At 41.8% G+C, this 26,365-nt stretch overlaps 1 protein-coding gene across 6 annotated transcripts in view; it reads right to left on the minus strand.

The window, feature by feature from the left end:
* Nucleotides 1–26,365, minus strand: part of GRIN2B (glutamate ionotropic receptor NMDA type subunit 2B) — a 339,667-nt gene that overhangs the window by 49,845 nt on the left and 263,457 nt on the right. For all 6 annotated transcript variants that reach the window (XR_013231308.1, XM_077339269.1, XM_077339266.1 and 3 more), the window contains exons 8-9: nucleotides 25,486–25,611; nucleotides 18,019–18,248 (exon numbers count right to left, since the gene is read on the minus strand). Coding sequence is in view for 5 of the 6 variants with exons in the window: in XM_077339269.1 (XP_077195384.1) it covers nucleotides 18,019–18,248; nucleotides 25,486–25,611 (356 nt within the window). In the remaining variant the exon portion in view is untranslated. The remainder of the gene's footprint in view (nucleotides 1–18,018; nucleotides 18,249–25,485; nucleotides 25,612–26,365) is intronic.

A 26,365-nucleotide genomic window follows, 5' to 3' on the forward strand; every position in this document is an offset into this window, starting at 1 on the left:
ATTTCATAGGTATTAACCAAAGATAATAACGATATCGTTTTCCAGTTGCTGTACAAATTTCATTTGTTAATTTCTTTCCTGCTTTTTATTTTTTAATATCTTTCCTTGCTCTGTGATAAAAGAAGTAGCTAAACGTTAAAAGTTGAACATGTATTACTCACAGGGTCCTGTTTGATATCCATTGATCAAATACAATTGAAGGGGCTTATCTGGCTCATTTGTCAGCATGTTTAAAACATAGGGTTCCAGCTCTGGACTGAGGAATTCCTAGAGAACTGGAGTGCGGCCTAGAGTGGGAAGGTTTGTGGGACCTCAGGGGGTGGCATAGTGCCACTGAGACCACCCTCCAACACAGCCATATTATCCAGAGGAACTAGTCTCTGTTGTCTGAAAATAAGCTATAATCCCAGGAGATCTCTAGGAGGCCGGGAGGTTGGCAACCTGTGCCTTAGTTCTACTGCTTATTTCCTATTGTTGATGCTACAGGGCACGGATGGGTCCTCAGTAAGGAAAATGGAAGGGAGACAGAGAGGCACCTCAGTGGTCAGCATGATGAGGCATATGCCGGGGATCACTAAAATTACTGCTGGGTGACCTTTTTCTACTTTAATGCTCTTATTCCACCTTGTGTGTGATGAAAGGCTTCCAGGTACAAACCTCAGCTCTGAGGAGAAGAAAGAGGAGGTGATCACAGCAGAACGAATGAGACAGAAACATGTAGAGTCAAAACTGGTTAATTTTTTTTTCATAGGAGAAGAGCTATTTGCATCTTCTGCAGCAAACGCGCATGCCTGGCAGCCCCCGCACAAACACACATGCATGGAGCTGCCATGCAGCACCGCCGCACGTCCATGGTGCCCGGGCCATCCTCTCCCTCCACCCCCTGCAGGCGATCCCCAGCCTTAAAAAGGTTGGGGGCCGCTGTTCTGGAGGAAACATAGCCTGCTCGCTGAAAGCCTCTAGCATGCCTGCAAAGAATTTCAATAAACAGCAGCAGCAAGGTTCTTCTAACATTTCCAGTTTTACGTGCAGCCTTCTTAAAATGAGAAGTAAACAACAGACATGATAGATGCCTCCTGTCTACCTAATCATAGCACGTTTACATCTCAATCCTACACATGGGGAAGCAAATCCAATTATTTCAATTGAGTTTATTCCAAAGTAAAAAGGCTTAAGACTGTAGCCTTAGAGAGAAGATATGAACTCTCTTCGCTTTCTTCGTCACTTGATTTTTACTATATATTTTTTTCTTGTGTCTTTTATCAGGCATTCTGCTTTTCATTTAATTTTTGCTTTTCCACAGCTTCATACTTTTTATCCACAGATATGGCTGTTGCATATTAAACAAGTGAAGTACAGGGAGATTTGCGATGAGCACCAATATAGTATTGGGATTCGGAAATAACCAGGAATGCTGAATTTTGTTCAGCTCCATGAGTCCCTTCAACTGCTTAGGAATCAGAGTTTACTCCAAGCCAGGAAGTCATACAGTTTGGGGTGAGCTGACACTGAAGGTCAGACAATCCTGGCCTGGCTCCTCCTGTTACTTGCAGCTCCCACAGCCCCGACCAATCCTGCCCTAGCTTCCCTTTGAACAGAAGCCAGTCCCAGCCCAGGTAGCCCTCAGCTGTCAGCTGAGCACCCCTCACCTGGGACAACTCTGGGCTGGCCTACGCAGCTCAGTTTAAACTGAGCTGTATAAGAAGCCAACCCCAACCCAGATGGAGCTGAACTGTCAGCTCCCGTCACCCGGGCTCATCCTAGACTGGCCTAATTGGCCCGCAGACATTTTAGCCTAGCAGCTTGATGGGTCTACCCATCAGCTGTTATATTTAAATGGCTGGTTGTCATTTAAAACCCTGCATTTTGCTTCCCTCTCCTCCAAATGGAGGGAAGTAAAATGGACTGCTGAAATGGCTTGCAATCATTTCAGCCTTACATCAGGGCAGGTGTGCCTGTATGCTGTAAGGCTGGAAGTTATTTCAATGATCCATTTAACTTCCCTCTGTTTGGAAAGAAAGAAAGCAAAATGGAGGCTGAAGGGCTGACCCATCAAGCTGTTATATTGAAATGGCTGGCAGCCATTTCAGTGGTCTTTCACTTCCCCTCACTTGGAAAGTGAGGAGCAAATCGGACAGCTGACCAGTATGGCTATATATGCCTGAATAAAAGCCAGAAAAATTCAGCTCTGATTTGGGTCAACTATACCGGTAGATACCTTTCCCGGTATTTCTTCCACTTTGGGTGAACCAAATGCACACCTGATCCTAACACAATCTTTGTGGAGGAAAAAGCTGTCCTTCTTTAAGACTTGCTTGTTATTCAAGTCATTGCAACAAGACACAAAGATAAGGGGGAACTCCACTTTACCATAATTTAATTTGCATTTGTCTATTCTTAAGTGGGGATTAAGACAAGACATCTTAAGATATAGATGGTATTATATGGGCAAGGGGAAGGAGGAAGGACAAACCCATATTGTTATCTGACAGCCCAAAAAAACCTAGGGACAGCTGCCTATGCAAAAGTATATGAGTGAGAAAGAATTCATCTTCCAAATGTTGTCATCCATAATTCATATTCCCTAAGATGAGCTAAATGTCCAAAGATATTCAGCCACATTGCTCAGTGAACCAGAATCCTCTGTATGGCTTCTCTCCAGGGTCTAGCTTATGATAAAAATTGGAGATGGAAAAGATCTACCATGTCCTTATCTAATATCTCTGCTAGCCGATTCCTGCTAGACTCTACACTCCATTTAAATGCTGTAGATAATGCTGCTGATAATATACCACCTACAAGTGGGAAACCCAGAAGGTCTTACAGGGGTAACTTCATTTTCATCTGTATTTCCCCTCTCCCTTTTTCTTTTGGCTGTCAAGTCATAGCTAAATTACAGAGATTGTGTGAGGTTTTCAAGGCAAGAGACATTCAGAGGTGATTTGCCACTGGCTGCTTCTGTGTCACTACACTTCCTTGGAGGTCTCCCAAACAATTAATAACCAGGGGCTATACTGTTTAGCTACCAACTCACAGCCCGCACTATTTCCTCTTTCTTTCCTCCTGGCAGCCCCATATCTTCTCCCCTACTTCCTTCTTTCCTTCCAGCTTACCAACCTTTCATTTTTCTGCCTCAACCCAGTTTTCAACTTCATTTATTATTTATTTATATTTATATTTATTTATTTACAATTCCCTTCAATAGAGACCCAAGGGAGTTTACATCATTCTTTCCTCCCTGTGAAGTCGATTAGGCTGAAAGAGACTGACTAGCCCCAGGTCACGCAGTAGGTTGCATGGCTGACTGAAGATTTGATCCTGGATCTCTCAAGCCCTAGTCTGACACACTAAGTACTGCATCACACTGGCTATCAGCTTTCCCTCATTTACTTCCCCTGGCAGATTTTCCATCAGAAAAGTCCAGCCAAGTTGCAAAAGTCATGCAGAAGCAAGTTGGTGAGTTGTGGGGCTGTGCCTGCCAGGCTCAGCCAAGTTGTGTAGGTTGGGTGGGAGCCCTCATTAGGTTAAAGTGGGTTGTATAGCCTTCTTCATCCAGTAGCCACCACCACACCTCAGAAAGTACTGCAAATTGCATGGCAGCAAGTTGCCTGCTAGCTGCCCAATAAGGAGCAAGGGTGGACTGGGAGGTCAAAGTAACCCTGAAAGAGGCTTTTGTAAAAACAGAAACCAGGATCTGAAGAGAGAGAGAGAGAGATAGAAACAGATATAGATATAGATATATACACACAAATAGGTTAGGAGAACCAGTCTTGTCTGTTCATGGCTTTGCCTATTTATCCCCAATTTTGACAGATTACCTAGAAGTATGGACTGGTAATTCCCATTTCATCCGTTTCTCTTTTAATTACTCTCAGATTCCAGAACTGGGGGGCTTTACGCACCGGGATCTTTGTTGCAAATTGGTCACTGAATGAAAAATCGCCATTTAAAATAGTGGAATTCGTCGTTATGCATACCTGCCTTTGTAGTGGAATCCAGTTGCGTTTTGTAGCGTTTCCCACAGCTTCCGGTCTCGGCAGAAATCGCTAGAAAGGAAGCACTATTGCCAAGCTCGTCCCGCCCCTGGCCGTCAAGCAGCCAATGGGCAGCCGTTAGCATGCTCCCAAACAGCCCCTTTCCCTTTAAGAAAGGTTTTTTTTTTTAAAAAAAACAGACCCATTGTAACGAATCTGTGTAGATTCGTTGCAACGGAGAGACCCATCCAGCTGCCTAATGTGAGCTGTCGTTTGATCATATGATCGTTGCCACGCTGCCTCGAGTGAAACCCCCCCCCCTCTCACGGGCCCGATTTTCGGCTGAATTAATGTGTAAAAAATAAAGGGACTTTATTTCAGCAAACGGGCTTTTCTGTGGTTTGTGATTAGTGACTAAAGGTGAAGGACTGAAGCCAGGGAAGCCTCTAAACAGAAAGAGGCTAGCTGGTGCGTTTATCCCCGCTCGCTCGGAGAAAAAAAAATGGCGATCGCTTCGCCGGAAGTTTGGAGGACAGGCTCAGGAGGAGGGACTTTGAAGAAACTGCAACAATGTTAACGCACAGGTCTTTTTCGCTAGTGTTGCAGATTGGTTGCAAGAGTGTAGCGCTTTCCGGAGGGTGAATCCACTTTTTGGGATTCCCCTGAAAGCGCTACAAGGAAGCGCTTTTTGCAGATTGGTTTCAGGTGTGTGGCAGATTGTCTACGACGTCGTGCGTTATGGCAAATCAATAGCGTTTCCAATTGGCAACCATTGTGCGATTTTGAAGGCGTGCAAAAAGCCCCTGGGAGTGCATCTGTCCATTAATCTGTAATCTTGACATTTTTATTTCCCTTACTATGTTTCCCCTCAGAGCTGAACACAAACAAATGATGACCTTATAAAGGTAACCTGTTATATAAGGCCCTTGTATCTGGTAAACATCTTCATTATGCTGTAGATTAATCCATGCCACACTCTTTGCTTATATATGATTCTGTAATTTCCAATTCATTGTGTCTGACAAACTGCATTATGCACATGAAGGCTTACACTTTGAATAAAAACTTTGTTGGTCTTAAATGTTCAAGATGGTGGACAAGACAGCATGCAGAGGAGAGTTATGAGGCTGAGAGACTTGGGAATGTTCAGCCTGGATTAGAAGAGATTGAGAGGGGACATGATTGCTCTCTTTAAGTATTTGAAAGGTTGTCATTTAGAGGAGGACAGGGAAAGGTTTCTGTGAGCAGCAGGGGATGCGACCTGCCGTACGGGCTAGTATCAGCTAGATATCGGGGGGGGGGGGAGATTCACAGTCATAATAGTTCAGCAGTGGAATCAGCTGCTTAAGGAGATGGTGATCTCCCCCTCAATGGTGGTCATTAAGCAGCAGCTGGACAGATTCTTAACCTGTTTGCTATGGGCTGATCCTGCATTGTGTAGGGGGTTGGACTAGATGGCCTGCTACTTCAGACCAACATGGTTACTCACTTGAATCTATCTTTGGAGAATAATAATCCTCATTGACAAAGAGAACCAATGCACACAGAGACTTAGTCCACAGCTATATAGCATATAGCTTTCTTTCTTTGTTAACTTCCATCACTCACAAGACCAGCTTCTGAAGAAGCCCACACCTTTTTCTCAGCATTTGTAATGCAAAGCCAATCACAGAGACTGCACGGCTGGCACTAAATCTAAACTGAGCTCACTCTAAAAAGTGAACTGGCAGGAACATGCAAGGGATCAGTGAAATGTCTGCACCAAAAGGGCTCATCTGTTCTGGAAATTCTCCCATTCCTACACCACTGCTTTAGCAGCAAAGCAGAAGTGCAGATAAATAAAACAGGAGATGCTGATGCTATGCCAACTACCAACATCACTTGGGTGACTTAGATCAAATTCACACATTTTGAAGTCTTATGTCCCCTGTTTGATTGACATGAAGACTTTATGCCTGATGTCATCTGGGAGTTCTGTGCTCAGAACTTAATTTTCAGCATGATGTGTGGGAAGAAAGGTCTTATGCCTCCTCTCCATGCCATCTTGCTGATCTGAATTGATTTTAGGGGCCACTATTTGTGCACTGGGGAAACACTGAGTCAAAACAGTTAAGATGGTGGTCCCAGAGACAAACCACCATTTTGTAGCAGTAAGTTTCCACTGGGGAACTTCTTTTAACAACATTGCAGGGACCTGATTCTGGTTAGGGTTAGGAAGAGAAGGGATTTCTGCCATTCCCCCATAACCTTTTGCCAATGCACAATGGCACCAGATCAGTATTTGCCCGTATGGTTCGGCACCATTTTGAATTGGAAGAATGGCACAAGAAGGCACCCCCCCCACACACACATACACGTTTCAATAGTCTTGGCCAAAACCGAGCCCTTGTGGTGCTGTTAAAAGAAGTTTTCAGGTGGGAATTCACTGCTACGGAATGATGGCATGTCCCCAAGGCAGCTTGGGGACAACTCATCTAGTTCAGTCCTAACATATACTGATAGCTACCTATAAGCTACCTACAGCATTTCAAGATGGTGGATGTCTATGTACTACAACCCCCCCCCCCCCACACACACACTACCACCACCAGTAACAAAAGTTATAAAGTATTTATTTAAAAGAAAATGCTCACAAGAAGATTCTCAGCACACAATAGTTTGAGCAAGGAGTTAAAAAATAAAGAGTAAAACACAATTCCTCTATCTTCCATCCCACCCAAACATGGCCCAGCAGACCTTAAATATAAGGAAGGCTCCTTGACTTAGAAAGCTGTAGATGCTTGATTTGGTTTCCATTACTTCGAAGCCTCTTTCAGGAATGCAGACCAGCACATGGCAATGGCTGTTTCCAACAGACCCCAGAGAATAGTTAACTGTGATTCTATGGAATCAACACAAAACAGCCTTCTCCTTGAACCAATGAGATTTTTTTTTCATTTCTCATCCTTCTCCCATTGACCAGGTCAGGCCAGGTCAAAGCAGATTTCCTGAAGTCTCCAGGAGATTTTTCCTGAAGTCTTTCTAGCACTTACTTCCTCCAAATGTCTGTTCTTTTTAGATAGCAACCATCTAGCTGAAGGTATGGGAAACAGGACCATCCCATTTTCTCTTCTTAGACCTGTTAGCATTTCTAAAACAGTGGCCAAAGTGCAGTTGGAAAGCAATTGACTCGACTTCCCCCCTTCTGCCTGTTCTATAACAAGAAACAGAAAAACTTTTAAAAATTTAAAATGGAGCTTTTGCTCAGTTTAAACCTCCAAAGATAAACGTGGTTTTTTTTTTTGCAATAGTCTTGGCACCTAGACATTCTGTGTCACTTGCGTTTCATAATGTTGTCACAGAAGAGTCATCAAAAAAAGTGCTGATGTCACCGAGTTGTCCAAAAGTACAGAAATAATTCAGGCAATTCTGAGAGGGAATAAAAATTAATACATTTAGAAATAGTTGTTCTTGAGAAATCAAAGGAAGACTCCAATTGGCAGATGAACCTTCCATCACACATATAATAGCCCTGCAATACTTTTCCTGAGCCTCTAATCACAAACTAAATCTATGTCATCTCCATAGTCACTAGAATGCCTACTAATTTAGAGCTATACAGCCTGTTCTCTGATTGTTGGATCTCTGATCAGAACAGCATGTTACATCCAAGTTACTATAGAGACTCAATAGGAACCATGTTGCTAGGTTACACCATAACTTCAAACATCACAATGGTGCTGCATAAAAATGTAAGAGGTGGCCTACGAGACTAGAACTACTATTTGTATAGACTTGTCTTCCTGTCTGAAATAGCAATGTTCTGAAACATCTACAGAAAGTGAAGAATAAGTTTCAAAGCCATTGTCAAGATAATTAAGAGATACCCTGTGAATAAGGGTAAATTATTTATGTAGACTAAGAGCCCATATAGGCTCCAGTGATGGATGCACAGAGGTCCTGTCCCTTTCCTCAATCACACATCTCCTGCATACCTGTTTGGTGTGTATGTAGAGCAGCTAACAACCAGTCAGGGCTCCTGAATGGCTGAGGAAGCCTAATGGGTAGGAAGAGTGTGACAGAAAAAGCTGTTACACTCCTAGCTCTGGAGTGAGGCTGTGTGTGTGTGCAGAAGGATAGGCTGGTAAACCTTTTTTTAGAACACTTTGGAAGTCAGTCTTTTATGACAAATGTAAATAATAAATAAAATAGGCTAGGAGACTGAATATGTTAAAAATAGACTGAAGATGTCACAGGGCCCAGTTTCTGAGGGAATCTGGAAAGTTAGGGGAGGAGCTCACATTTACACGGTGAGGTTGAGAGAAAGACAACATTCACCTCAAGAATGTAGTATTACGTAATGTGTTCTTAAAAAAATATTTAGATGCCCCAGTGTGGTGGAGCCAACTGGTGCATTTTTTGGTCCCTTCAAGAATACCATACATCAGGTGAAGGGGGTGAGGAGCCGGGCCAGGATGGCCCAACTCTTCCCTTCTGGAAAGCCCTATCCTAACAGGCCCCCTGCCTATCCATGTTTATTTGCTGTGGGCAAATGAGGGCCTGAATTGGGCCAGGCTTGGGATGGCCCTGGGTCACCCTGATGTCATGCAGAACCGGGAATTTGCCCTGCCACTGGATGAGTCAGGGCAAATTCCTGGTGCAGAAAAGGTCCTTCAGACACTTCAAAAATCCAAAAATCTGTCATTGGATCACTGCAAGAAAGGTATACGGAAAACACAACGAACAATTAGGTTTTTCATGCAATATACAATTTTTAAAAATAATTGATATTAAGTGCTGTGGGACTGAGTTTTGGACCTTCATGAAGTAAGGAGCTGTAAAGGATAGGGCTTTAAAGGCCTTTTAAGAAGAGGTACCATTCTGTATAGTGTGGCCAGGGTTGTCACAGTCTTTTACTGACAGATTGCAACCAATCAACCTTCTAAATGCAGTTATTACAAGACATCAGAGAAATAGGAATAAAAATAAACTTTGATCACTACAAGGGACAGGAGAAATAAGAAGAGAGAAGAACTGGCTTTTTGTACTCTGCTTTTTACTACCCAAAGGAATCTCAGTGGCTTACAATCGCCTTCCCTTCCTCTTCCCACAACAGAAACTCTGTGAGGTATGTGGGGCTGAGAGAGTTCTGAAAGGAACTGGAATGTGTGCAAGGTCACCCAGCTGGCTGCATGTGGAGGAGGAGGGGGGAATCAAACCCAGTTCTCCAGATTAGAGGCTGACATTCTTAACCACTGCAACCAAGTTGGCTCTCAAATAAGGAGGTTCAGTAATGAGACTTAGAACTACTTATAATTAACATACAGCTTTTGCTGGGTTCATCAACTTACAACTTTTTAGTGTCTACTCCTGGGTGCACGGAATTGTTGTCAAGAATATATTCTTAAAAATAAAAAACAAAACATTTCCCCATTGCCCTTGCAGCGCAGCAGAACCTCACCACCCTGGCTCCCATGTGGGATCACAAATCCAGGACAGATAAGATGCAATGGGCCTAATGCTCCCCCGTGCAGAAGCAGGAACCTGTCCCGGCTCAAACGCAAGGAGGCAGCTCGGCACAGAATTTCCCATGTGGTAAAGGTCCAGCTGATTAATTGCAGAAAACTGTTCTCACATGTATGCAGTCATGTGATTAATTTCTGGAGACAACACATAGGTTTAAAATGTTAATGATGAGCACTGAACAGAAGTCTCACCACAATCATGAACTCAGACCCTTGGAACATCCAAGTCATTATGGTCTCCAGCGTTTCAGACAGAGGTCTTTCACATCACCTACTACTAGATCTTTTAACTGGGGATTGAATCTAGGACCTTCTGCATGCCAAGCAACAGAAAAATAGAACATATCCAGCTCTATTATATAGAAATATATTCAAATTCAGCCTTTGAATATTACATCAGAAGTATGAAAAGAGGATGAGCAAATTATGCATGTCCCCTCTGATCAGAAACTGCGTGTTCAGTGGAATGACTCCAGGAAAAAGACTCCCTTTGAGGCAGATTAGCTGACCTCAAAGAGCTGAAAGAGGCAGGGCAGTGCACAGACTTTCAAGGATATGGTAAACGAACCTTACCCTTAACCTGACATCTCAGATGCTGTGCCACAAACTGAAGGCTTTAGAGCAGTGGTACTCAGTCCACAGCTCACAGAGAGAAGCATTCTCCATTACCATCAACAATAAGAGCCACATGACTATTTATCTGGGCTATGCAGGGGAAGGATGGGCAACACACCTGCCTTGTTTTCTGCACATCCTTGTGTCCCCACTTGGATCTAGCCAGCAGCCACAGGAGCCTGATCTGTCACTTTCTGGGGACAGAAGAACCCAGAAAGGGAAGTAAAGAGCATTCAGTCCTCTCAGTGCAGCAACCTGCTTAGGACAAACTATAAATGTTCTGAAGGGAGATTCCAAGTCAAGTAACCCCCCCCCCCACACACACACAAACACACTGTGGGCAATTTGCTCTTTTTCTGTGTGGCTGCTGTGGTGGTGGTTTTAATCTGTGACTGGATTATTGTCTTCCTGGCAGCTGCCTGGGTGTTACAACAGTGGCACAGGGGCTGAGGAGTAGGGTTGGGTTTATTTTTAGAGAGGATGGGCTCATTATTTCCATCCCTGACATGAGGCTCACATCTTACCCATCCTCCAGTAGCAGCTGTTTCAAGGAAGTAATCATCTGCCAGCCATAAATCCTACTAGGCAATGACCCTGTCCACATTCCTGAAACATGGGGCAGGTGCAACACTGGGGAATGAGAAGCCCAGGTGGAACATCAAAGAGCCACAGTGAGTATCACAGTCTTAGAGCAAAAGAGGGTCATTGAAAAACAGGGAAATGAGCCCTCTAAGAGATATATGTCTCAGTTAACGGATATCATCTTGCATTTTGCTGGAGTAGGTAGAGAGAGATTCAAGTATTGGGAAAAAAGAGAGAAGGTTTTGTTAAGAACATCCTGACTACATAATAGTTTGCTTGCCAAGAGAGAAAACTGCAGGTGTTTTGTGCCATTTACATAGGTTTCCAAGTACATATCCACACCACTAATATTACGAAATACAGTCATGAGATTCTGGAAGAAAATATTTAGACTGCTAGATAAAATGCTGAAACTTAAGATCTCCATATATATATATAATTATGGAATTTGCTGGCACAAGTTGTGCTGATAGCCACTGGTTTAGATGGCTTTAAGAGGGGATTTAACAAGTGTAGAACAATCTATTAAGGGCTATTAGTCATGATGGGGACGGAAGACAGCTTGATATAGCTCTATCTCATCAGACCTTAAAAGCTAAGCAGGGTCAGTACTTGGACAGGAGACTAGGAAGGAAGACTCTGCAGAGGATGCCAATGGCAAACCACCTCACTTGCCTTGAAAGCCCCTTACTGGCGTTGCCATACGTTTTGACTTGATGACATGCACATATGTAGTCATGATACAGGAATGAAAATTTAAAATTCTGAGGCAGTATTTCACTGAACATTCATTACTGGGGAGGCAGCCAGGGAAGGGCCTATATATTCTGCTTGTTGGTTTCCATAACTACCAGAAGTATCCTGTGACATTACTGTAAGGGAAGAGGCAAGGAAAAGTTACTGGAAGCAGTATCTTAATAGTCAAACTCTCAATCCTGTGTGAAGAATTCTCCATCATCTTATAACACACGTAGCAGAGCCTATTGCCAAATTTCCACTCACTCCCACCAGGAGTGAAGCAAGCCAAAAAGTCAGCATGTCAACTCTGTGCATGTCTCTGAGCCTTATCTGCTTAAGGTGCTGGAGAAAACACATTTGTACTCCCACTAATCCTGAAGAGTCCCATTACAAGTTTTTACCACCATTAATCCCTGCAGCGTAGTGGAAAAGAGAGGATCCTATGAGAAATGAGTTAAAGCTAAAGCACATCACAGTCACACCAGTGTTTTAAGCTGTTCTACTTTGAGCAGAGATTTAAAGAGCGGAGAAAAAAAACACAGAAGGCAGAAATATATCACACACTAATGTCTTTAAACATTCATAGCTTTAGAACTAATCAGCCTATTTTCTTCTAGCAAAGTAGCTTCTATTGAAGAGTGCAGGAAAATTAAAATTTAAAAAGACCAAGTCTGAATACTCCCTGATTAATCTAGGGTTGCCATCTCCTCACCCTATCACGGGCCTCATGTGCAAACTTGGACAAGTCAGGTCTGTTCTCTACTTCTAACAACTACAGCACTCCCCTCTCTTTATAGTGCCAAATTTTAGCAGATTTAGATATCCAGATGCAGTGGAGAATTCTAGGAAAAACTTCAGACAGAGACAACTGTGATCCTTAAAAGTTTATAGGTGAGGAAGATCCATGCCTTGCAATAGCTCAAACATTCCCCAGTGTTTGAAAATGGGATTGTGCTGCCTGTCACCTCATCAGTCCTGAACATATTCACTTAAAAGCACATGCCATTGATTTTAAAGACACTGACTTTCCAGAAAGTATTCTCAGGATCATTTATCCCCCCTCTGAGAAGGCATTCATCTTTAATTAAAAACTTACTGATTTGAAACGATGTTGTACAAATATTTAAGGTAAGATTGTGCTTTGCCAGATTACCAGTGCAATGATAAGCAAAGCCACCTCACTTTAAGTCCATTGACTTCTCTAGCTTTAGAAGGGTAGTTGGGGTTGCTTCAATGGATTAAGAATTTAGAACTGATTCAGCTGACGTAGAACTCTGCTTTGGATTGTACTGTCAGTCTCAGATTTTGGGGCCTATTAACATGTGCAGTAGATTTTAAAATCACTATCTTGTAAAATAAGTCTTAAATTGATCACATTGAACAATTAACGAGTGTGTGGAACTACAGTACAGTACTATGAAATGCAATAAATTTGTTTTACATACTCAGGAATTTTCAACAGATTAGTACAATAGAGATGTGTGCAAGTTTGTGTCTATTATGTGTAACATCTTTAATCTGCCAGGCCCCCAACATTGCATGTACAGGGAAGGCAGTCTCAAAATTCAAGCCATCTGCAGCAAACTATGCTCCTCCCCACACTGCGACAAGGGAGGGGATCCAGCATGGCTCCTGACACATACCATATCTGTGCTTCCCAAAAGCTTTGGCCAACTCATCTTTACTTGCATTATCTTAAATCAGAGCATAATGTTAGAGCTGGCCACTATCAAATAAATGAACACTAACATATTTCTAGATAAAAAAAGAAGGCCATCCTTTAGCAGCACTGCAGTTCACATGTTTACCTTTCAGAGAATAAATGTATCGATCCAATCCACTCATGCTGCTCCCAACAAGACTGCTTTCATCAGTGACACAGAAGGCTGAATGGAGCAGTCTGTTGAAGACCAGTCCCATTGGGATACAACTTTCCATACCAATTTTTTCAGATGCTGGTTAAGAGAAGAGCAGCTCTAGAGACAGTATATCAAACGGCCTTCATAAGGACAGAAACACTGGGGTTTTGATTTGTTGTTGTTGTTTGTTTGCCAGTTATATTGGTTGGATGTTCTTAGGCTCCAATGTTTCATGTAGATGAACAAATGGGCTTCATGGTTGTCATTCACTGCCTGCCCAGACAGATTATGCCCCCAAATCCCCAAGAAGCCTCATTTTTCTTGGGGCAAGAATAATGGAGTCAAACTGGCTCAATAACATGGGTATCTGCTGTGGATAGCACCTGTGTTAATATACATGGCTTCCTTTGGCTCAAACCTTGCCTATTTGGTAGAAAATTGAGGTTTTGTGGAAAAAGGACTAGACTGGTTTACTGGTCTATACTGAGATAGACAATTGTACCATGTGGCAAGTATTGTCTCTCCTGGCTGGCAGTGGGTCTCCAGAGTCTAAAACAGGTAGAGGTCTTCCCAGCCCCTGCTTTCTGCACTTTTCAGGGTCTGCCCAAGGCAGTTAATGACATAAAACAAAACAAAAATTAATAATCTTATCTATGAAGGCATAGGTCTTGAGAGTAGCACAGCTAGCATTCTTTCATCTTTGCCAAGCCAAAGTATTAGCGCCTTACTTGGCCCTGGAAGATCTAGCCACAGCCATCCATGTGATGGTCACCTCTAGACTGGACTTCTATAACTCACTGTATTCGGGCCTACTCTTGTCCCTGGTTGAGAAACTGCAACTGATCCAGAATGCAGAGGCCAGGGTCCTTACGACTACACCTTGGAGTGCACACATTTGACCTGTGTTCTGACAGCTGCACTGGTTACCAGTTGAATTCCGAGTCAAATTTAAGGTACTGGTACTCACTTATAAAGCCATTCATGGTCTGGGTCCTGTGTATCTCTCTCTATAGCACTATAACACTCCAAAGAGTGCTGTGCTCTGCTAACACCATTCATTTGGTAGTCCCCTAGCCCCAAGCGGAATATCTGGACTCAAGCTAGGGCCAGGACATTTACCGTATTGGCCCCTGCCTGGTGGAACAATCTCCCAGAACATATCCAGGCCCTACCAGAGCTGGAACAGTTTCACAGGGCCTGTAAGATGGAGCTCTTCCACCAAGCCTTTGGTTGTGGCCAAAGCTAACATCTACCAAGGCCCCACCTACCTACTCACTATCTACTTACTTACTTATTTACCTCCAGATTGTAACCTAGCCTAGGAGAAAATCACCAGCACCTGAAAACTGGTTCTTGCATTGATACTGCACTGAAAATCTTAAATTAATTATATATTTTTAGCTAATTAATCTACTGTATTTTAACCATTGTGTTACATAGAATGCTGTGAACCTCCCTGAACTCTCCCACTGGGAGACTGGTATAAAATTCAAATAAATAATTAATTGTATAATCAATTAAATAAAAGTTCAATAAATGAAAACAATAGATATCAACAATATTTTAAAACTAAAATATAACTAAAATCAACATAAGAGCAAATATAAAAGCAACTGCATAAAAGTAGTGAGAAAATAAGACAAGAGGATACAGATTCAGTTAAAAGCTGGAATGAATAAAAACATTTTGATCTGTTGCCTAAAAGTCATTAATGTAGATCCCAAGCACATTTCTAGGGAGGGAACATTCCTTCCTTCCTTCCTTCCTTCCTTCCTTCCTTCCTTCCTTCCTTCCTTCCTTCCTTCCTTCCTTTATTTATTTATACGCTGCCCTCCTTTGCAGCTCAGAGTGGTTCATAGTGCAAATACAGAACAAACATTCCATAGAAAAGGTGCCACCCCTGAGAAAGCCTGTCCCGTCTCTGTGGGCAGGGGTTCTAGGAATGATGCTTGAGATTAGGCCTTTAACTGATCAGCTTGACTTCAGGGAACCTAGTAACAAGTCATTCAAATCCTTAAAGATAAATTATAGAGAGATAGTACAGATCTTTCAATAGAGTGGCAGATATGATCACTCTATTTGTCTCTAACAACAATCAAGCAGTTGAACTGAAGTTTCCAAAAAATCTTCAAATGCATCCCCCTATAGAGCACTAACCTAACTAGGATGTTGAATAACTGATGGCCAAATCACATCTTGTCAGGAGTGGCTGAAGATACTATTATCAAACAAAACTGATAAAAGGTGTTATGTGCCACCTTTATTGCTCTTCTGTCCCCTCATCTTCTCCAAACATTTGTGCAGGGCCTTGTCAGATCAACCTGACTCATTTCTCAGAAAAAAAACAAAACAGAATAGAGCTGTTCATCTATATCATCTATATATAGAGCTAATTCATCTATATATTTGTGACATTTCACTTCAAACCCCTGATTGGTCTCTCCCAATAATTTCATGTAAATGTTAAATAGCATGGTGCCATGTCCTATGCTTGGGATCATAGGTCTGCTATGCTTTTATTCATCTGTATTGCTGTATTTGGGATGTGGTTTGCTATGTGTTTATTGCCATTCCAAACATAAATGTCATGGAGAAAAGGAGTCACCTTCTGAAAGTTGCCAACTAGATAGGAGCCGAACTGCCAAAGTATGATGCCCACCATTCACAGCTCATCCAGGTTCTCTAGAGGAACACTAGCATAACAAAAAAAAAAACCAGAATTCCAGGAAAACACGGAGAGACATACTGCCCTACCACATCTATCAGGGTGTTTCCTTCCCATAACTAGGACTGAATCTGGTTTGAAATGAGTCTAATGAATTTTCTCCGAATCCACTCAAAGTTTCTTGGCCACCATGAGCTTGAGCACTTAACTCATTTATGGTCTTAGTTCAGCCTCACTAGTTTCTTTTCTGTAAAACAGACAATGCTGCAGCCAATTGAGGGTCAAAGGTATAGTTTAAAGTTCTGGGATCATACCCTCTCTCTGCCTTCTGCTCTGTTGGTGGCTTTGGGCCTTTATGTCACTTTTCCCCCATCTAGTCAACTACTCTGTTTGCAGAACAATATTTGACTCAGGAAAACTCACAAAAGGGCATGAGGGTTTCTGGTCACACAAGTGGCATAAACAACCGTATCTTAGCAAATCTCTTCAGGGTGATTTTTTTTTTTTTGCTTAATTTTTGCTCCAGTTGTGATATTTTAACATCTGCGGTCTTAAAGCAAAGGCCAAATGTTTATCTGTGATCCCTTCATAGCTGACAACTGTGATCTTGCTGGCCATACAGTTGCTGATTAAAAGGTCCTACAGGGATTTCACCCATGATGCAGCCTGCCAGTCTGGTCTAACTGTCAGTCCAAGAGGTTATGATATCAACACAGGCATGATGTTATGCATATTGCAACAGCACTGGATACAATCCTGCACCCAGAGAGTGCAGAGAGGCTCCCATTCTGCTTGGTAACAACCCTTCCCCCTCCATCCGTAGTCTCTGTGTATGCATTTCCAAGCATGGCTTCCTATGTTCCACAGAGCTCTTCCACCAGGCGCTTGGTTGAGGCTGGGCTAGGAAAAAAATGCTCCCTCCCTGCGCGAGGCTATAACATCTGCTGGAACATGCCTTGTGGCTATACTCTGGAGGATTGGCGACTCTTGGTTATGGGGGTCGGGGTGGGATTGGTCCAGTGGGTTCTCCTGCTGTTGTGTTTTTACCACCACCTTGGGGTTTTATTTGGATGTTTTTTTGTTTTATGGGGTTCTTACATTTATGTAAACCACCACGAGCCGGTTGTTCTGGGAGTGACGGTCTAAACATTTGAAAATAAATAAATAAATAAATGCTTGTTACGGGCCAAATTCAAGTGCTGGTTTTGTCTGGGATCAGAATATTTGAAGGATCATTTGCTTCCCTATAAACCTTTCCATCAAGCGAGATTTTTCAGTTGGGGGAACCTGTACTAAATATCTTCAGAAGCTAAGTGTGTGGCTCCTTGTTATGGAAATCCTTGCAATTTTATAGCGAAGATATTTGCCATGAACTAAATGAGGTATTATGAGCTTTAGGTATTCGTGCTGCATGTTTAATGTGTATTTCAACCAGCTAGTTTACCTCCTGGGCCATTTTGTTTCTCTGACCTCTTAACTAATAGAATTTTAATTATTTTTAGATGCAGTTTCTTTGGTTGATTGATTTTGTAATTGTTTTATGATTATTTTAAAAGATTTTGTAAATTGGCTTGAAAGATACTCAGTGATTGTTAACAACACTGTTCCTAAATCCTCAGCTGGTGCATATTGGTTATATCTCTACTGGTTAGCATGGAGACAAGCATCTCTTAAGTATAACTATTTATTTATTTCAGATATATATGGTTTCAGAGTACACATGTGATGCAGGGAGATATGAGAGAGAGATGGTTGGAAACTGGCCTTTACCAAGTCTTACACGGTAACGTCTAGCTCTCTGGGTGCTGCTCAGATCTCAATAAGATACTACCCTATAGAAAGATACATCTTATACTCTGAGAAGCTTGGATCTAGAGTATCAAAATAAGAATAGAGAAACCATTTGAAACTAATTAACAAAAAGCACAGCTTGTACAATTTTCATTATTAACATTATCATCCAGACATTACATTATGGCTTTATTATTGATGGGATTCACTCTGTAGCAAGTAAAATTAGGGAGGAAAGACAAGGCTTCCATTATATAAAAAACAATCCTTTCGAGTTATAGATATGTTACCTTTTTGTCGCTCAGCCCAGACACCTGGTCCACATATTCTTCCTGGATCATGAAGGCAGCCAAATTGGCAGTATAACTGGCCAAAAAGATGACAGCAAAGAAGGCCCACACAGACACCATGATCTTGCTAGTTGTTCCCTTGGGATTCTGTACTGGTACAGAATTGTTGAATACCAGGCCCCACAATAACCAGATAGCTTTGCCAATGGTAAAAGAAGGACCACCAGGCTCTGAAATGACCAAAGTACAGGAACAATCAGTCAAACAACTGCTGCAGTCTTTCTAGAAGAAGATTTTTAAAAACCATGCACATATAGACACTTTTATCTTAAACCTAGTTAAGGTATCAGCTTTTGGCTACTATGAATACCCCATAGGTCACACACTCCTCCACATTCCTTCCTTGGTTAATGCTTACCCTCACGAGGCAATACATCTGATATAGCTAACTACTGGCTTTAATCTCTGGTTTGGAAACTACACCAGGGGTGCTAATGATTACATCAGTTCAGAAGTAACGCTGAGCTACAGTTATTGCTAATTCTGCTTTCGTGAGAGCAAAACAATCATAGATAGAATAGAATCATAGCATTGGAAGGGGCCTCATGGGTCGTCTAGTCCAACCCCCTGCACTATGCAGGACACTCACAACCCTCATCACTGTAACTTGACACCCCCTTAAAACTTCACAGAATCAGGCTCTCCATCAGGTGGCTATCCAGCCTCTGTTTAAAAATTTCCAAAGATAGAGATCCCACCACCTCTTGAGGAAACCTGTTCCACTGAGAAACCGCTCTGTCAGGAACTGATTCCGGATGTTTAGACAGAATTTCTTTTGAAGTTGGGCTTTGCATGCATTTCACACATTTTTAAAAGGTGTACGTAAGTATTGTGTTTGTGTGATTTTCTAAAGAGAAAAGTAAAAAGAAAATAAAAAGAAAATAAATAATACAGTTGGAGTAGAGGATAACAGGAATTACCTTGAGATAAAATGCCTGTATGCCACACACAAAAATTAGTAACTACCACACTAATTTAATTTCCAACATTTAACATTTTCTGATCAGGCCTCCCCCCCCCCCTTGACACTCAACATGTGCTAATCTTGCAACTGCCTTCATCCACTCAGCATCAGGCTTAGCAGCAGCCTGGAATCACAACAAGCTTTAGAGTGCCTGTCCCATCTTCTATGCGCAGCTGCATGTCTCTGAACCGCAGCCATAGCCCATGAGCTCTGCCCTGCTCTGGTCCTTCCATTAATTAATCATTTCCACATGCAGATTCTGATTCATTGTTATTTCTTAAAACTCATTTACTGGAAGTGCTATTTCAATTTAGCACACTTTAGTTTTGAAAACACTTAGGAACCCCTGTCCCTGCCTTCCTCCCCTCCCCCCATTCTTGCAATTGGGCTTGAGTTGGGGGGAAAGGGACTGCTTGAGTGCCCTGCAAAATGCCACTGCTACCAAACAGAGGCCAGGTCTCTAACTCAGCCACTCCACGTGCCAAGAGCATCAACAGGGCTTTGACATTCTAGCCTGAAACCAGTTAGCGACATTGCAATTTCATTCAGATAACCCCGCCCCCCCAAAAAAACAGCTGAGAAAATATGAGACAAAAGAGAAGAAAACTGAATTGCAACAATTTATAAGCACCATTATATCTTAACTACTTGAAACAAATGAGTACACAAATTATGGTGGTAAAGCCTGCAGACCCCAGGATGTAGCAGACTAGGTAGAATGATTCAAATTCCCTCCTGTCAGGATCAGATGACCTGATCTCTGCCATGATTTGTATTTGACCTCTGTGACTCCATCTTGAATCAATGTGTGTTGTTTTAAGAGCCTTTGTATAACCCGGAGCTGTCTGCTTTGTGCTGTGATTTAATCTTTGCAAATATTTCTGCTGGGCCACGTTATCTGGAGGAAAGTAACTGTCTAACACACCCAAGGCCAAGGCTTGCCCGGCTATCGCTGGGAAAGGAGCCAGGGCTGGCACCTGTGGGAGGGAGGTTTCTGCTCCCTGAGAAAATGTGCAACTTTGGGCGGGAAAGGGAGAGAGTAAAAGTGCTTGCTTTTCATGTATTGATCAGAATCAACTATGAATGTGGAGGTGTCCTGATCTGCTAGCAATAAAGCTTTCTATTAATCCAGAAGCATCGTTGTTAGTCTGTCTGCCGTTGACCCCTCCCGCTGTAAAATGCAGTGGATGCCAAAACCATCATTTTGCCTGGGGCTGTCAATCTCTAGGTGGTGGCTGGAGATTTCCAGGGATTACAACTGATCTCCTGGAGAAAATGGCTCCTCTGGAAGGCGGACTGTATGCCCCATTGAACTCCCTTCCCTCACTAGTCCTCCTCAGGCTCTGATCTCCAAATCTCCAGGTATTTCCCAACTTGGAGATGGCAAGCCAATTCCTGCCAAACCCACTTCAGTTTTGATACAATGCTGGTGGGAGGAGCTCAGAGGAAGACAAAATGTTCCAAAAATGTCAGCCCCTTGAATAAACGAATCAAATTTTTCTTAATACACATGCAGTGTAAACCTACAAAATGAGTTCTGATGCCATGACTACAGGCCAATCCTGCAGCTCACATCACAATAGATGAAAGGAGGATATAAGCCCACAGCTCCTCACAATTAGACAACAGTACGTTTAGCTGCCTGTTTTGACAGACATCAATTTATCTTTCTCAGACTAGTTTTAGATTTCCAAGAGCGCTCCCATGAATGAAATCTTATTTTCACAATGGTTCCAACTGTATAACAAATATCAGATCTATATTTATTATTATTGTGTTCACATATGTGACTTTACAGGTTTATCTATGAGGAACGGCTGAGGGACTAGGGAATGTCCAGCCTGGAGAAGGGGAGGTTGAGAGGGAACATGATTGCTCTCTTTAGATATTTGAAAGGCTGTCACTTAGAGGGGGGCAGGGAAAGGTTCCTGTCAGCAGCAGAGGATAGGACCCGCAGTAATGGCTTTAAACTACATGGAGAACGATATCGGCTAGATTGGGGTAGTCAAACTGCGGCCCTCCAGATGTCCATGGACTACATTTCCCATGAGCCCCTGCCAGCATTAGCTGGCCGCAGTTTGACTACCTCTGGGCTAGAAGATATCAGGACAAAAAAATTCAGAGTAGTTCAGCAGTGGAATCAGCTGCCTATGGAGATAATCAGCCGCCCCTCACTGACAGACTTCAAGCAGCAGGTGGACAGATACTTGTCCCGGATGCTTTTCTGATCCTGCATTGAGCATCGAGTTGGGCTAGAAGGCCTATATGGCCCCTTCCAACATTCAATTATCATTTTAAAAAAATTTGTTAATGCGCACAAATTCATTGTGATCTGCATAGCTAGAATCAACATTGCAGTGAAGTACAAGGCAAAAAGTGTTCCTTGAACTTGATGTTTTCCATTGCACGTTTGCATACACCTAACTTGAACCTAGTGCAGAGAGGCTATTAGTTATGCTTATTAATGCAGTCCTATTTGCCACAACTCCAGCTGACTTTCAATAAGAGTTGAATGAATATATCTGATGGTAAATCTGGCTCCCACATATGCAATGCAGATGAGGTAAGTTATTATGAGAAACATCCATTTTGCATTTCTTGGCTTTTTTGAATACTTAACGCTGAAGCATTTCATCAACATTTATTTTTGCATGCAAATTAATTTATCTGGATTTATGCTTGTAATTTGCATTTTAAAACTTTGAGGATGCAAGTCAAATTTTTTTTAAAGGGAAAGAAAGGAAAATGGGTAATGGGCTTACATTTTAAATCTTCAATTTACTTCAGTTACACAAAAGCATTGCTGAAATAGGTGGGCATAACGAATGGAATGACTTCAATCTTGTGTAAGCTGATCTATTACTAACATTTATGTGGTCCACCGAATGTACAAAGTAAGATGTACTCAGACTCCCCTGACAGTTAAGGCACAACTAAGATATGTTCGGTGATCCCAAATATGTAATTTTGCTTCATAAAATAAATTCCATGCTGGATGAGACAGAAGTTCACCAACTCCAGCACTTGTTACCAGAACCCCAGCAAACAGGAAGTACAAAGTGGTTCACTGCACATAGGTTGGTGGCTCATCAGTGGACTTTCTCCACACCCGTTTTATACAGCCTCAAAAGCAATAAACTGAGAATCGCATTACTATGATCCAGAAACATCTTGTTCTGTAATATCAAATAAAAGTAACATGGAGCAAATGATTTTCAGAAAATGTAGCCACTGTTGCCTAGTGCCATTTAAAAGTGAAATGGAAGTGTAGTAGTACACATTCCTACAATAAATTGCTCTGTGGGGACATAAAAGGAAATCTTAAATGTAGAATTCTCTAGTAAGATGGGAAACCCATTTTATCTACAAAAGCCTTGTACAAAGCATATTCCTCATATGAACCACTGGCATTGTGGACTTCTGTTAATTCTGTTGCCAAAGACTGACAAGGATACACTTCTGGAATTGTCTTGTCATTTTACAAATAGGATCCAGTTCTCATTCTCACCTGTTCTCCCACCTGTACTATACATGAACATTTAAAAGTCTGCATATGTCTACTTAGATATGTGGATTGTTCCATATATGCTGTCTACAGCTAACATGGACAACAACTGCCTTCGGCATGGCTGTATGTATGGCTCTGACTAAATTTCCATTACAAGTCTCTCTTTTTTTCAGGGCTCAGAAACTCAATGGCATAACTGCTCAGGGCAAATTTAGGAAGCAGGGAACGAGGTTTCCACACAAACATTTCTATTCAAGCATTTTAACTTTATCAGCCTGTGGACAAACCAGAAGGCCTCAGGTAGGGGGCCATTTCACAGCTTAATGAAGCTGAGGAGAGAGTACCAGTAACTTACTGTTATCCAAGCTCCATTTCTGTGATATATAAACTATGTCTGCCTTTGGCTCTTTTCTCATAAATCATCTGATCAAAGACAGAGTTAAGCTTTGCATTCTTCACTCTCTGCTTCCAGCGCCCCCAATTCTGTCCCTTTCCTTCAGTGTCGCACAGTAGGGGAACCAGTACCTAAACCTTCTTCCCTTTCTTTGGCAAGCAGATAGGTTTTTAAATTAGAGTCCAATTTATCTCAAATCTCTGTGAGTAAGATAATACAATAGGAGAGATTGCTCATCTTTTCTGCTTTGATTCCCCCTCCCCCCAAAATAGATCCCTAAGCAGCATAACTTTCTTATTTCCTCCATGCTTCTGACACACATTATAATCTGGAGGTGAACAAATCTTATGGGGGGCTATTACTGTGCAACAGGACTTTGGCTTAATCTAGGTTTGCCAGCTCCAGGTTGGGAACATCCTAGAAATCTAGTAGTGGAAAAGGGAGAGACTTCAGCATACAGTCTACCTTCCAAAATTGTCATTTTCTCCAGGGAAACCTATGTAATTTAGTGGTAATCCTGGGAGATCTCCTGGCAACCCTGTATTAATCCATTCTGTGACCCAGTGAAGTGGATAATGTAACTAATGCAATGAGAAACACATTCACATACTATTTCATTCAGATCAAAGCCATAAAAATGAAAACAAGACTTCTGATCTCCATCCAAGAAATCCAAGGCAAGAATCAAAGCAAGAAAACTAGCCAAGGGTTTCTACTACTATTTTAGAAAACAAGATTACAATTCACATGTATTACAAAATTTTCCAAATATTGCTGAGCTGAAGTACAGAAATTCAACTTTGAACAGTTGTCCAAGGAAAAAATTATTACAAATTTAATAATTTAAAAAATAGCACATTAGGTCCCAGGAGATATGTTTTGCCTTGGAAGGAAGAATGCAGCTGCAAACCTCCATCCTTATTTCTGGTTCACATTAGGTCAGGGCACCTACCGGGAAAGCCTTGTGTATCAGAAAAATGCCAATGCTAGCTCTATGTGAAGTCAGTCTCATCCAAGAGAATTTCCGGGTATCACAAGAATGATGCAATGAATCTGCACTAAAGAAGGGCTGAGCCATTTGCTCTTTCCCCTCCTGGCACCATTTAATGTTTTTTTCCCAATTAAGTCATCCATGTAATAACTTATTCCATCCTTAATTCCTGGTACATCAAACTCCCATTAAAGTGGGTCTAGGCATCCATTCCAGCCCAAAATTCAAATATGGCCAACACCTGAAATACTTCCATTATTCCAGAGGTCTCCCAATAAACCAATTAAAACTTCTTTGTCAAAGCCTGGCTCATCCATTAACACTTCTTTAGTATTGCCCAATTAATCCCATCAAGACATTGTCATAGGGCTGCCATGCCTTACCACAGACTAGAGATACAAATCTGGCAATCAATCAGTCCCTTTAATGGCATATAAAATATGTAAAACAGTATAAATGTAAAATTGATACAATATCACAACATCAAACAACTATTAAAAAACAACAACACATGTAAACAGTTTTAAAGAAACAATTTGGAATTAACCTTGGTAACAGTCTTTGAAAATCTGGTGACCACCTTTGTAGTTCAGGATCATTGTCCTTCAGGAGATGCTGCCATATATCTACTTTGTTTGCATTAATCCTATTCTGCAGGATGGTTGAACGAAATTTCTGGTGAGATACTTTGTGAAAAGGGCATTCTAATATTATGTGCAATATTGTATTGGGAAAACCCATACCATAAGGACAAAGCCTCTCATGCAAAGGGATATGATGATACCTTCCAAGTAGAACCACAGAAGGTACAGATCTGGCTACAAAAGGGGAACAAATAGCCATTTCTTTTCTCATGTTTGGCTTTCCATGCATGAAACCCATCTTGCAGGATGGGCTGCCATTCTTCTGGATCCCCTTCACTTTCTCTGACCCAACTCTTAATCCCTTATGACAAATGATCACCTCTTTTGTTTCCTCTATGTGTATGTGCTATCTTAAATATATGTGTTTCTATGTTAGTGAGTTTTTGTTTTGATGTTAATTTTTTAAAATCCTTTTTTATTAATTTCTAAAAACTGCCTCTGCCTGAGATTTCTGGCTTGATGCTACCCTGTATAACAAAGATGGAGAATCTCATTGGTTTCTTCTCTCACAAAGCTTTGTTTCCTAAAATTGCTAATTTCCCATCATAAATTCAGGAGACAGGTCTATTTCAGGTAACAAACACTTAGGAAACAATTCCCCTAAAATTGATGGGCCTTGCTTCTGAGTAAACATGTAGAAGATCAGAGTGCTACTCACCCTAGCAATTAGAGGCTCCATATTTCAAAGCATTGCAGATGTTTTCACATCTCCCCCTCCAAAAAAAGTCTTTTAAGATTCTCCGCTATTCATAGAGCTCTCTGTTCAGCTCCCCCCCTCCCCCCACTCTTCCTAGAGAAACTATAAACAGTGTAAACAACCTGGGTTATATATATGAACAAAAATGGATGTAGAGAAATTCTGCTTTCAGAAAACCCAGGGAGAAAATGAAATATATATCTCCTTACCTCTGCCATCAGCCAAACATCGGTTGTATCCCACAGGGCTGAAGTATTCAAAGACAAAGACAGCCACCGCAGATATTATAAGAAGCATTACAAACATCATCACCCACACATCAGCACTGAATGGTTCTGAATGAAAGAGAAAAAATTGGATAATTCACAGCAAACCACACCATCCTATCTGAAAGTCCAAATCATCAGGACATATGACTACAGTTCCTTAAATGGGAGCCTGAGGGAGCCAGGGGCAAAATCTAGAAACCGAGCTGTGTTTTTTCTTTAAAAAATATTCTGTAGACAAGAAATCCAAATTTTGCACCAAGAAAAGGCAGATTCTGTGACCATAATATATAAACTTACATAATTTTCTTGTATTTCATACAGTTTATGCTCATTCCATTTAGTCATGGGGAAGGCAGAGCACTGGAATTCTAAATCAGTCACCAGTCTGTCTTACAAGATTGCGACAAGCACTGCCCATGCATTTGCAAGCATGGCAACAGGAACATAAGGACTCAGAAACTTATCCATTCTTGTTTTACATAGTAATTACAGAGCCCTGCTTATAGACTGTATCAGACAAGGAGGCTGGTTAACCATTGGGTGGTCAAATGTTTTATTCACTTTGCTTTAGCACCAGACAGATGCACAAAAATTAAGTTGCATGAGACAAAGGACTGGTCCCACATAGTCCACATAGTGAGCAGAAGGCACTTCCATTTACCTGTGGGGGAAGCCACACTGACTCTCTCCACAAGCTGCAATACCTTGCTGCACAACATTCTATAGGATCTTTAGATCTCCTGGAGCAACTTTTTCACAGGTGCAAGTGGCTGAAGCAGGAAGGCTGATATGAGATATTGTGCAAGTGGAGCCACATTAG

This window comes from Paroedura picta, chromosome 5 (assembly GCF_049243985.1).
Source record: "Paroedura picta isolate Pp20150507F chromosome 5, Ppicta_v3.0, whole genome shotgun sequence".
Taxonomy (NCBI): Eukaryota; Metazoa; Chordata; class Lepidosauria; order Squamata; family Gekkonidae; genus Paroedura; species Paroedura picta.